This window comes from Carassius gibelio, chromosome A18 (assembly GCF_023724105.1).
Source record: "Carassius gibelio isolate Cgi1373 ecotype wild population from Czech Republic chromosome A18, carGib1.2-hapl.c, whole genome shotgun sequence".
Taxonomy (NCBI): Eukaryota; Metazoa; Chordata; class Actinopteri; order Cypriniformes; family Cyprinidae; genus Carassius; species Carassius gibelio.
In genome coordinates, this window is record NC_068388.1 from 13,552,540 (window position 1) to 13,563,760 (window position 11,221).

Genomic DNA, 11,221 nt, shown 5'->3' on the forward strand with positions numbered 1-11,221 from the left:
CGCAGAAAAGTAGCAATACCTTTTAATGCTGATAACACAAATACCCTAAGTCACTTTGAAACTCCTGTTATTATTATTTTATTTGCATATAGGCTACGTTATGAACATGAACATTTAAAACATACTGAAATACTATAGTCATGGAGCGAAAGCAGAGCGCACTCCGGAGCGTACACTTGTTAAAATAATGATTGGTCAGTTTCTCTTAGCTCCACCCACAATTATGTAAACGACTGGAGGACGCATATTTTTGAAAATAGTGTTACGCTTGAAAGTTGAATTTGAAAAAATATAATTTTTTATTTTTTTTTTAACACACAATGCGCAGACAAATGTACTTAAGATTGCCATGCGTATGCAACTAATGTTTCAATACCACTGCAAATACTTTTTTTTGATTGCTTTCAGAAAGCATACTAAAATCTTTTACCCATTGGAAATAACTTACTGTCCATATTACAAAGTTTAGACCGTATACTGCCAAATAGTAGGATTAGAATGGGGACACTGAAAAGGCTAAAGTCCAGTGATGTGCTCCTCGTGGTTTGGTCTTTCATTGGTTGACCTTTATGACTATTGCTCAACAACTGCATTGTTAAAAGAGGCGAAGATCCTTGACGTATTTTCTTTAGGATTTCCAAAAGGATTTTAAAATAACTCTGTCGTGTTGTTGTCTCGAAGAGTAATAACTCACTATGGAGATACCTGTCATAGATTTCAGCGTTTACGAACTGGAAAATACAAATTTATCAGTTGATAACTTGAAGAAGTTAAGTGACGAACTAAGAAGCGCCTTTACCGAGGTGGGATTTGTTTATCTGAAAAACACGGGCATCAGTCAGGACGAGGTTTGTCCTTTTGTTTACACGTTTGTTACGAGAAATGTTCTCGTAGTTCGTAGATGGCTGGCTATTATTATTCTGTCCTTCGTTTTAGGTGGACAAAGTTATGGTTGTTTCAAAGAAGTTCTTCTGCTTGCCAGAGAGCATGAAGAGAACTTTCAGCAGGGGCAGTTTCTCGTGTAATGGAAACCACGGCTGGGTCTCGGTAGAAACGGAGAGGCATGTCAGACTCTTCCAGCTTCAGAAGCATTACAGCAAAAAATTCACGAATGATGGAGAATTAATGGTTGTATATTCTGCGATTTTACAGTTTGAATCCTCGACGTCCCGGGGATCTGAAGGAGGCGTTTAATACAGCATCTTTGCGCTCGGATATTGTAAATACATGTTTCTTGTCTTCTCCCAGTCAAATTATACTTTTATAAGAATTATAATTTTTTGAGTGGAAATATTTCCTGAGAAATGACTTTGTATGTTGGTTTTATACTAAAAGGGCCACGATAATGGTAAAAAAGTTACTATATATATATATATATATATATATATTCACACACACACACACACACACATATATATATATATATATATATATATATACACACATACACACACCCATATATATATATATATATATATATATATATATATATATATATATATATATATATATATATATATATATATGAGTATTTTATTATATGCACAATTGTTTTTTATAACATTAAGATATTTTAAGGAAGTCTTACTTTATAACACTCCACTCAATGTGTTCAGAGTTGGCCTTCAGAAGGAGTTGATGACTTTCGAGATGTGCAAGTATCATTTTTCCTGCGCTGCAAGGAGCTTTCTCTCAGAGTGCTCCGACTGATGGCTCTTGGTTTGGGCCTGGAATCAGAGGCCTTTCTCAGCGCACATAAACACATTGGAAGTAAGTAAAATTGAAATGCACTACTTCTTCATCCAAATGCAGTGAGTCAATGGCTGGGAGGACTGCAAGACCTTTACAGCGTGGGTTGTTTTAAGGTGATGTGAATGGAACAACATTACGGGCTCTGTACTACCCTCCGGTGAACAGCAGATGTGTGAAGGGAGATCAGCTGCGCTGTGGTGAACACTCCGATTATGGGAGTATCACTTTGGTCTTCCAAAGTCCAGAGGGTGGACTGCAGGTGAATACAAATATAGGACAAGAGGAGAAAAGATTCATGTTCAGTGTGGTAATTTTGTCTCTGCATGTCTCTCTGGGTTGTTCTCCTCCAGGTCCTGAACCGGGCTGGTGAGTACATTTCAGCCCCCAGCATTCCTGGAACAGTTCTGATTAACATAGCAGACCTGATGCAAAGGTGGACTAGCGATGTCTATGTGTCTGCCGTGAGTCTCTTCACTAATATTACATTTTATTTAATTGTGCAGTGCAGGCAAAGCTTATTTCTTCTCTATTATTCTGACCCTCAGGTTCATAGGGTTTTGCTGCCCCCTGCAGGTGACTCTGGCACACGTCAGTCTTTGGCCTTCTTTGTACAACCAGATGACGAGGCCATCATTTCATGCTGTGATGGATCAGATAAATATCCTCCTGTGAAGTCAATTGACTACCTTTTATCAAGGTTCAAGGATTCGTACAGCAAAAAATAGATCCTAGTTAAAGTGGAATGATATGATTTTGTATGTTTGGAAAAAACTAAATTAAGTGATAATCAATAGAGAACACAGTTGAAGCTTAGATAATTTAATACATTGTAGAGAATCGTAAAGCACAGTCACTTAATCCAAAATTACAAAGGATGCTCAAACAATAATAATAAAAAAAAATCCATACCTATTTTATGCTTAATAAAATTTCTGTATATTTTATAAATTTATACATTGTTTACAGTAGAACACTGGTTGAAAACCATGATACCATAATCAATTAAAATAAAACAGCTTGGAAAAAAAAATCACGACGGTGCAGTAGTAATTCATCAACATTTTCAGAAACTCTATTAAAAGAGCCTTGTCAATCAATCTAGGATTGACTTTCAAGTGAAACTAAAGCAAAAAAATATTATATTCTATCCAATATTACTTTCATTGGAAGTGACGTGCAATAGTAATGCTGAATTATGGAACATTTAACTTAACATGAATCAATCAAATAATATAAAATGTCTAAAAATAAAGAGAAAAGTTTCCTACGAGGTTTAGCAAACATGGCATTTACAAGAACAATACATTTATTTTAGCTAAATTCAAGTTTCAAGTACAATCACTGTCATCACAAACTATCTGCACTTTTGATGAGAGAATGTGGACTGAAGTGTGATTGTCAACAGAGAATTCTGTTAACCATTTACATACATCAGCGACCCGTTTTGGGATACCTTAATTTAATATATTTTTTGAGTGTTTGAGAATACCACCACAATGATTTGTTTGATGACTTCAAGGAAAGCTAAGGTCTTTGCTAAGTGACAGTAAAAGGTCCATTTGAATGTGAGGATGGAAATATGACACTACATACAACAAACACATTACAGACAACGAGAAGAGCTTGAGCTGCTAAGAATGTGCAGGGAGGTCTTGTTGATGACCTTGCGACAAAGGCTGACTGTCCCCAGGTAGTATTTCCACAGCAGAAGGCACTGCATTTGCCAAAAACAGAGAAATAATGATAGAAAATTAACATTTTGTTCCAGTTTACAGGGCAAAATGCCTTTGACCACAAAATATAAACACACTGACCTTTGGCCTGCCCTGGAGGCTCTATTTTCTGCGTTTTCAACCGCCCCATGTGCTCTACCGCCTAAAAGAAAAGATCAGAATGGTAGAAAGTGTTGAGGTCAGAAAATACTAGCTTATTTTAGTGGCATAAAATAAAATCAGTGCAACAAAACTTCATATCATAAACACTCATTTAAAAGGGTGTCATTTTTGTAAAGGTTTTTAAAAGAAGATTCTTATGCCATACATCATGGAAAACCGTAACACATTTCCCCCAATAATTTTTTGATGAATGTAAGTTTAAAAGAATGGAATTTATTTGAAATATAAATCATTTCGCAACAATATAAATGCTTTACGGTCATTTTGAGCAATGTAATATATATTTTCTTCAAAAAAATTTATATAATAGCTTTCCCATTACAGTAAAGTTTATATAATTCCTTTCCCCATTACAGTAATGATAATGAGATTTTTTTTTAATAATGGTAATGTGAATGGGGGAAGGTGCTTAATAAATATGAAAATATTGCCACAAAAAATCATTATGTCACTAGAAATAAGCCTCATCTACTTTAAGCATAACATTTCTTTTTATTTTGGGGGTAAAATACAATATGGACATGTTCTTGACAGGCTTTATAAGGTTCACACATGAACTTAGTGGTTCTTATATTTTCAGACAGATTAATTTTCATGATTTTTCCTTAAAGGACTTAAAGTCCTCAGGACAAAAAAATTATACATATATTGAACAAAGAAATATCCATGACATTTCAAGGACCTTATTAATCTCCATGACTTTTCCAGGTCTGGAAATCACACTTTGTAAATTTGCTTGTATTTGGATGTTTTCCAGGACTGTGTGAACTCACTCAGTATCTGGCTGCAAAATGAGTCCTATCTACTTTTGTGAAATGTATTAGTTTCTCTTAAATCTCTCTCTCTCTCCTACCTGTTGTAGCTCCATTTTCTGGGCGTTAAGCTGTTCCTGTTGTCTCTCCAGCTCCTCTCGCTGTTTCAGCAGCTCACTTGATCTCAGGTTCAGCTCTTGCTCCTCTCGAGCCAGATGCTGCTCGAACTCTCTCAGCTCTTCTTCAGTGTACATCGGATTCTGTTCCAGAGTCTCAAGAGGAAGCAGACAAAGGACATTTTACATCAAGAAAACAATTGAAATGCACACTATTTTTGTAACGTTTTTGAAAGAAATCCCTTATGCTCACCCTATTTACTTTGCAATCATTTTGTCAAAACTACAATTAAAACAGTAATATTGTTAAATATCATTACAATTTAAAATAACAATTAATTAATAACATAATTTGTTCCGGTGATGGTAAAGCGGAGTTTTCAACAGCCATTACTCCAGTTTTCAGTCTCACATGACCCTTCAGAAATCTTTCTAATAAGATTTGCTGCTCAAGAAACATTTCTTCTTATTATCCATGTTGAAATCAGTCGTGCCGCTTAATATTTTTGTGAAAAACATGATACATTTTCTGGATTCTTTGAGGAATAGAATAGCACTTATTTGAAACCGAAATATTTTGCAACATTATAAACGTCTTTATCGTCACTCAGTGAATTTAATATGTCCTTGCTAAATAAAAGTATTCATTTCTTTCAAAGGAAAGAAAAAATGTACATACTTTTCAACAGCAGTGAACCTTTAGTCTCAATGAAAAGCAGTTGATAGATAGGGAAGATTTTGTTTCATGTTGACCTCAAAAGTAAAAAATAAATAATAATAATAATAATAATTACCTCCCATCCATCTGGCTCTAGAAATTCTTTCCTGTTTGTGGCAATAATAAATTCATCAAGTGAAACGAGCCTGTCTCTGTTAGTGTCAACCTATAGACAGTCCAAAAAAAAAAAAGGATTATCAGTGAACCATCTTTGAAATAATATTGGTAGCACAATGAAAGATCCAGTCCCCTGCTATGATGCCCCCACCTCATTCATCACATGCTCTCTCATGCGAAGTCTCTCCTCCTCCATTTCCATCATGTCATCCTCTTCATGTGTGGGATCATAGACTTTCTCTAGCTGAACCGGGTGGACACAAGCATCAGATTTAGCACCCCATGAAGCCATGCCATCCTCAAAGTACTCTATAATGCTAGTTCTAAAGGGAAATTAAGGATTATTAAGGGGAACCTCTTTGGTAAACAGTGCCTCCAGTTCTTGCTCATCAAAGTAGCCATCTCCATTAGTGTCTGTGAAATCAAACAGTTGTCACAGTTGTTGCAATGATATAATCTAAGTGTTCAGAACAGAGAGGCTCGGTAATCTCACCGTGTAGCTTGAAGAATGTCTTTGGGTCAAATTCGCTGGGATCCAAACCGTCAGCTTCCTCCCAGACCTTTTTCAACTGGTCTTGACTGCCCTGTTTACACACATACAGACCAAACCTATACATTGGATGTTGATTGGATGGAGACACTGATTGAAGATGAGCTTGCAGTCGATTGTAAGAAAGGGGCGGGGTTTACATGGAAGAAATGATTAGAGAATTTCAGCAAGTCAATAATAATACAAAATAATAATTAAGTGTTCAATATCACAAATTAGCTTGTTTGATTATTATATTAATTCCAGGAATGTGTCTTTAGCTTACAGGATGATTGATTTTGGGATGGTCTGCGTGTTTCTTCTTCATCTCTTCATAGTGCTCCTCCTCTTTTTTGCGCTCTTCCTCATCCAGTGTTTTAAGATGTTCCCTGCGTTCATGTTCTTTCGTCATTTCATACCTCTTGAAGTCTTCATGTCGTTCCTTGTCGAAGTTTTCCAGGTCATTAGTGGCCTCGATTTGACAAAATAAAAAAAACAAGCAGAAAGGAAAATGTAATGTGTGGAGACCAATAAGATCATTAAATACAGTAGATCTCCATTCAATAAGGATGTACCGATTCACTCAACTCACAATTCATTTCGATTCACGATTTTGATTTCCTGATTCTATTCAATTCACTATTTGTATTTTATTTTTAAATTAGTGGTAGGCAAACAAATGCATTTTAATCATGATCCAAACAAAGATGCTACATACATACAACGTGAACAGTTTTTAATCTAAATAAGACTCTATAATTTCGAAATATGAAGCAAAAAAGGAAAGATTTGATCACATAAAAAATATCTGCATGAAACAGAAACGGCAGACGAGCTGAACAAGATACAATTCCACTCTCTGCCAGCAGGTGGCGCTTAAAGTGTTTCCTTGGTTTTTGCTGTAAACAAAGAAGCGCTGCACTCATGAGCTTTGATATGCATGCATTATACAGAGGCAAGATGAAAAGAAAAAAATTACTCTAAATTTTTTTTCTAAATTCAGTAAGTTCCCTTCAGACATTCATTCATATAAACTCCCATCACATACTTGAATTGATTTTCAACCGGCTTGCTATTAATCGTTACATCCCTACCATTCAACAAAGGAAAATCATTTTGAATTGTACTTGACGAACAATACATGATAAGACTGTTGACCCTCACTGATGCAGTGACATGTGCAAATCAAACACAAAACATTTTTTGCTTTTAATTGATCATCTGAAATTAATTTTGGGCACTTAAAGCAACTCAGTTTTTTTACCTTAACAGTTTTAAAACCATTCTGATGGTACACTGATTTCTAATAAGGTGAATGGCTTCTGTTTCTTTCCCTCACTCCACCCAAACATTTGTTCTGGGGTTATGCAAGTTTGTCGAACGGATACAAAATTTCACAAAAAAGGGCAGACAGTTTATGGCAGTTTATGGCAGAAAAAACTGCACTTGTGTAGCACTTGTTGTATTGTGACATGTGGCATTATATATACATATAATACATATTAGCAATTCCTTTTTATGACATGTGCATATACACAGAGACAAAATGATCTGCATTTTGATCAGAAATATGCTAGGAGAAGCAGCTAAATCAAATTTACATTATCACAGGGCAAAAAAAAAAAAAAAAACTATTTAAATAAAAATATTTATGGGTAGTACATTTTCTTATTTCACCTGCCAAAAAGGTCATTTTGGCCCCTGAATGAAAATGTGTGACAATTGTGAGTGTTGGATTAAACCTACCGATTTAATGAGACGATCCAAGTCTTCCACTTCGAATGTATATGGATTCATGTGATTCAGATGTTCAAACTGTTTCAGAAGTGCTTGGTGGTCCACTGTCATACCTTAAGGGAAAAAAATGAAGAGCATCTCATTTTTCTTGACGTTTCTTGTCTTTGCAGCAGGCCAGAGTTCCAGGTTTATAAAGTAAACTGTGATATGTAGAGTTTGATGAATGACACTCTCAGACACAACATTCTATATCCTTGAAACATCTTCGCTCTGTGAGCCTGGCGATGGTAAATGAAACAAAGAAACAAGATGGTGGAGGACATTTCACAATAGGCTCTACTGCAAATGTGAGCCACAAAACAATATCAGAAACAGATTAGCTTGTAAAGTGCTGCCTTTGATACCCTTTTCTCCGTTCATGTCTTGTTTGACTTTGATTAGGGTGCGCAGTCTGTTCACTTCTTGTCTCTTTAGTTCATCAAGTTTAGTTCGCACGTGATGGCTGACAAAGTCCAACTCTTTAGCCAGTTTCCCTTGCTGTTTTCACCAAACAGAGAATGAGAGGAAAGCAATGGGGTGTTAAGATAATCCGATTAAGCCTCTGCAAAGTAGAACTGGGAAGTAAAGCAGTGCAATACCTTGATGTCGTCCATGTCTGTGTTATGAAGTTTCTCTCTGAAATGTGGGTCCTTTTCCAGGAAATCAATAACCTCTCTGAGATAACGATCATAGTGCAATCCAGTGTCCTAAATGATTTCAAATCAGACGTACAGAATGACACAAGGAAAAAACACTAGGGAGACTTAAATCTTTTTAAACTTATATGTTAAGAAACATCTGCAAAAGGACAAGCGAACAGAGGTAGTCTATGTATGTTGAGCTTTTATTGCACAGCTTATTATAATGTTATTATTATGTGTTCTTGTGGCTCAGTGGTAGAGCATTGCGTTAGCAGCACAAAAGGTTGTGGGTTCAATTCCCACGGAACACATGTTAGGTAAAAAATGTTAGCCTAAATGCACTGTAAGTCGCTTTGGATAAAAGTGTCTGCTAAATGCATTAATTTAATTTAACTTCTAAGCATCACGTTTTATGTGATGCTTGCTTACCAAACCTGTCAGAAGTTTTCACACTGCATATTAGAGAGAGAAGCATCACACCCATTTTAAACCTATAAAGACATGTTTTCATAAGTTGTTCAAAAAAAAGAGAGAGAAAAACATTATTAAATCATATTACTACTTACTACACTTTCAGGCGGCTCCAGATCCTCTACTGGAGGGCTCACTTTGGTCTTATCCACAGCAACTGGCAGTGCATCCAAACAAGCCCACAGACACAGTGTCAAGCAGAAGTGTGATGGTCCCCACATCTGTGGAAAGACAAGACCACCACCATTGTCATTTCTGATATAGATCTAGATGGAATTACTGCATGTGTGTAAATGATCTATTAAGTATTATTATTCATTATTTACACATTACTCTATGATAGAATTATATATTAAAATATCTATATAGTTATCTTTAACAAATATGTAATTAATTATATATGTTTAATATTAATATAATATTAATATTATATATTATATTAATATTATTTAATTTTATATTAATAATATATATATATATATATATATATATATATATTATTGTTATAAGAATGAAATTAACTAACATTAATTAATATATCTATCTACAACCAAATATATATGTATAAAGGCCTTTAGCGATAACTATATAGTTTAAATAACGTTTCATATAAACTAAATTACACAAGTACAAATGATGTCTATTTGTTTTTAAGGGAAACTTCCTACATCCCAAGAGTGACGTCACCGGCACGTGTAAAATAAATCTGGTCAATCCCTGTCACAAGGAACACATCATTTTCAGTAAATACGAAATAAATAATTTCAGACTGAAATCATATCGGCAGTGTACGACACATTAGGCACTAAATGACGTTGTTTTCAGATTTTTTTTTTTTAAACACAAAACTATATTACTCCACCATATGGCTTTAAGCATCATCTGTTGTAAAACAGAGCACAGCAGCAGCTGACATTATAAGGAGCAACAGGTGAACACCTACCCTAAGAGATCCCCTGAGAGTAGTATTTATAAACTCGATGCTGCTGTTTTCGCCTCGATCACGCGTCACAGATATAATCCACCTGACAGTTCATTTGCAACTTGTCTCACCTCATGTGTCCTAAACACAGTTCCCTAATGTGAACCCCACCTGCTGAGCTGTGTAGCCACGCCCCTCGCCTGCTGATTGGAGAAGCCATCGCGCTTCCGCCTTTGAATTGTTTTCTTGTTGCTCTGTCATTGAGCGGGCGATCTGTCTGTCAAAGGTTCCCATGGTAACTTGGCAAGTACGCTTGTCAGAAGAGGTACGTGGCGTTCACGAGTCCACCGTTACACAGCTCCAAAATCAAAGAGCTGAGTGTCAGTGTCACTCACCCTCCCTTCTTCTGTGCTCCACAACAAGCCAAAACGACACAGCAATCACAACAGCTGTTATCACTCAACTGTTATCTTGACAGTGTTGTCTGTAAGGTGGGTCAAGACGCTACATTCCAGAATGTTGAAACTAGAACAAATAATATTACATTAGTCTAGTCGATGTTTGGTTTACCATCTATAAAAATTTTACTTTTAGATAAAAATGGTGCATTGGTGCCATTCACCGCCATTTTTATTTGGATTATATTCACTAAGTGTCTCTCCTCTATTAGTCTATTAAATGTATGTGTATCCCTCAGACACAATTTAGGATTAAAAGAGCATAATGCACCTGTTGAATGTTTTGAAATGTAAACATTTGAAGTATGTTGCCCACCAATGGTTTCCTTGTGTATTTGTATGTGACGTTCATAGAAAGCTAGATTAGACAGTAGACTACATGTGTGTTAAAAAAAAAAACTGAAACACAGCTCAATATTACGCTCAATTCTAGACCAAATCAACATAAGTTAAATGTGGCTTTTACAATGATTGCATTGTAGTTTGCTGCTGTATCCTTGTAGTAGATACAATTATGGGAAGGTTTGCTATGATTTAAATCCTTATGATTTGCAATGTATAGGCTACATCTATCCATTAGATGGCACTTAAAGTCTACCAATGAAATACTGCAGCCCCTTTCTAAACATGAGCGGATGTCAAGTGCTTGTCTATGTTTGTTACTAAACGCATATATACATATGCAAGTTTCTTTTTTAATGCATATATTAATCAGTTATCTTTCATTACTTTATATCTGTAAACAATCACTGCAATATAGCATTGTATATTTAGAAGTGACAACTTTAACTAGGATTTCACTAAGGCTGTAGGTTTTGTTTGCTTTGCTTCAGTCTAATGTTGTGTTGCATTGGTTGCCCTTTACGCCTCTGCTTTGTTTGAGCTTGCTGATTTGTTGGCATTTGCTCTTATTTGTTTTGTCTTAACTCCGTTTGACTTATTTTGTGTTTGCAGTTTTTAACAAATAGATCTGTTCATATTTTCATAGATCTGTTCATATTTTCTGAATGACTTTTTTTGTACTTTTTGTGTTATTTTATAGTATTTAAGGTAATATTATGTTTATCTTTTTAT

General features: G+C 35.4%; 2 protein-coding genes across 2 annotated transcripts; one reads left to right on the forward strand and one right to left on the reverse strand.

Moving 5' to 3' along the window:
• Positions 1 to 577: 577 nt before the first annotated feature.
• si:dkey-10o6.2 (uncharacterized protein LOC100124608 homolog) lies at positions 578 to 2,782 on the forward strand. The gene is made up of 7 exons (XM_052532189.1): positions 578 to 848; positions 937 to 1,061; positions 1,153 to 1,219; positions 1,617 to 1,770; positions 1,866 to 2,011; positions 2,103 to 2,213; positions 2,298 to 2,782. The coding sequence occupies exons 1-7, from the start codon at positions 696 to 698 to the stop codon at positions 2,475 to 2,477; spliced, it is 936 nt and encodes a 311-aa protein (XP_052388149.1). The 5' UTR covers positions 578 to 695; the 3' UTR covers positions 2,478 to 2,782.
• Positions 2,659 to 9,875, reverse strand: nucb2b (nucleobindin 2b). The gene is made up of 13 exons (XM_052532188.1): positions 9,711 to 9,875; positions 8,863 to 8,988; positions 8,255 to 8,362; positions 8,021 to 8,153; positions 7,626 to 7,729; positions 6,166 to 6,351; positions 5,844 to 5,934; positions 5,706 to 5,764; positions 5,502 to 5,594; positions 5,310 to 5,399; positions 4,501 to 4,671; positions 3,567 to 3,627; positions 2,659 to 3,466 (listed from the first exon to the last, which is right to left on the reverse strand). The coding sequence occupies exons 2-13, from the start codon at positions 8,986 to 8,988 to the stop codon at positions 3,384 to 3,386; spliced, it is 1,305 nt and encodes a 434-aa protein (XP_052388148.1). The 5' UTR covers positions 9,711 to 9,875; the 3' UTR covers positions 2,659 to 3,383.
• Between the last annotated feature and the right edge of the window lie 1,346 nt (positions 9,876 to 11,221).

Coding starts and splice junctions, on each gene's coding strand:
- si:dkey-10o6.2 (XM_052532189.1), top strand. CDS start 696: ATGGAGATACCTGTCATAGATTTCAGCGTTTACGAACTGGAAAATACA. Junction 1,062..1,152: donor GTCTCGGTAGAAACGGAGAG/GCATGTCAGACT, acceptor GCGATTTTACAG/TTTGAATCCTCGACGTCCCG. Junction 2,214..2,297: donor GCGATGTCTATGTGTCTGCC/GTGAGTCTCTTC, acceptor TCTGACCCTCAG/GTTCATAGGGTTTTGCTGCC.
- nucb2b (XM_052532188.1), bottom strand. CDS start 8,988: ATGTGGGGACCATCACACTTCTGCTTGACACTGTGTCTGTGGGCTTGT. Junction 6,352..7,625: donor TGGATCGTCTCATTAAATCG/GTAGGTTTAATC, acceptor TGTCAAATCGAG/GCCACTAATGACCTGGAAAA. Junction 5,400..5,501: donor GAGAGCATGTGATGAATGAG/GTGGGGGCATCA, acceptor GACTGTCTATAG/GTTGACACTAACAGAGACAG.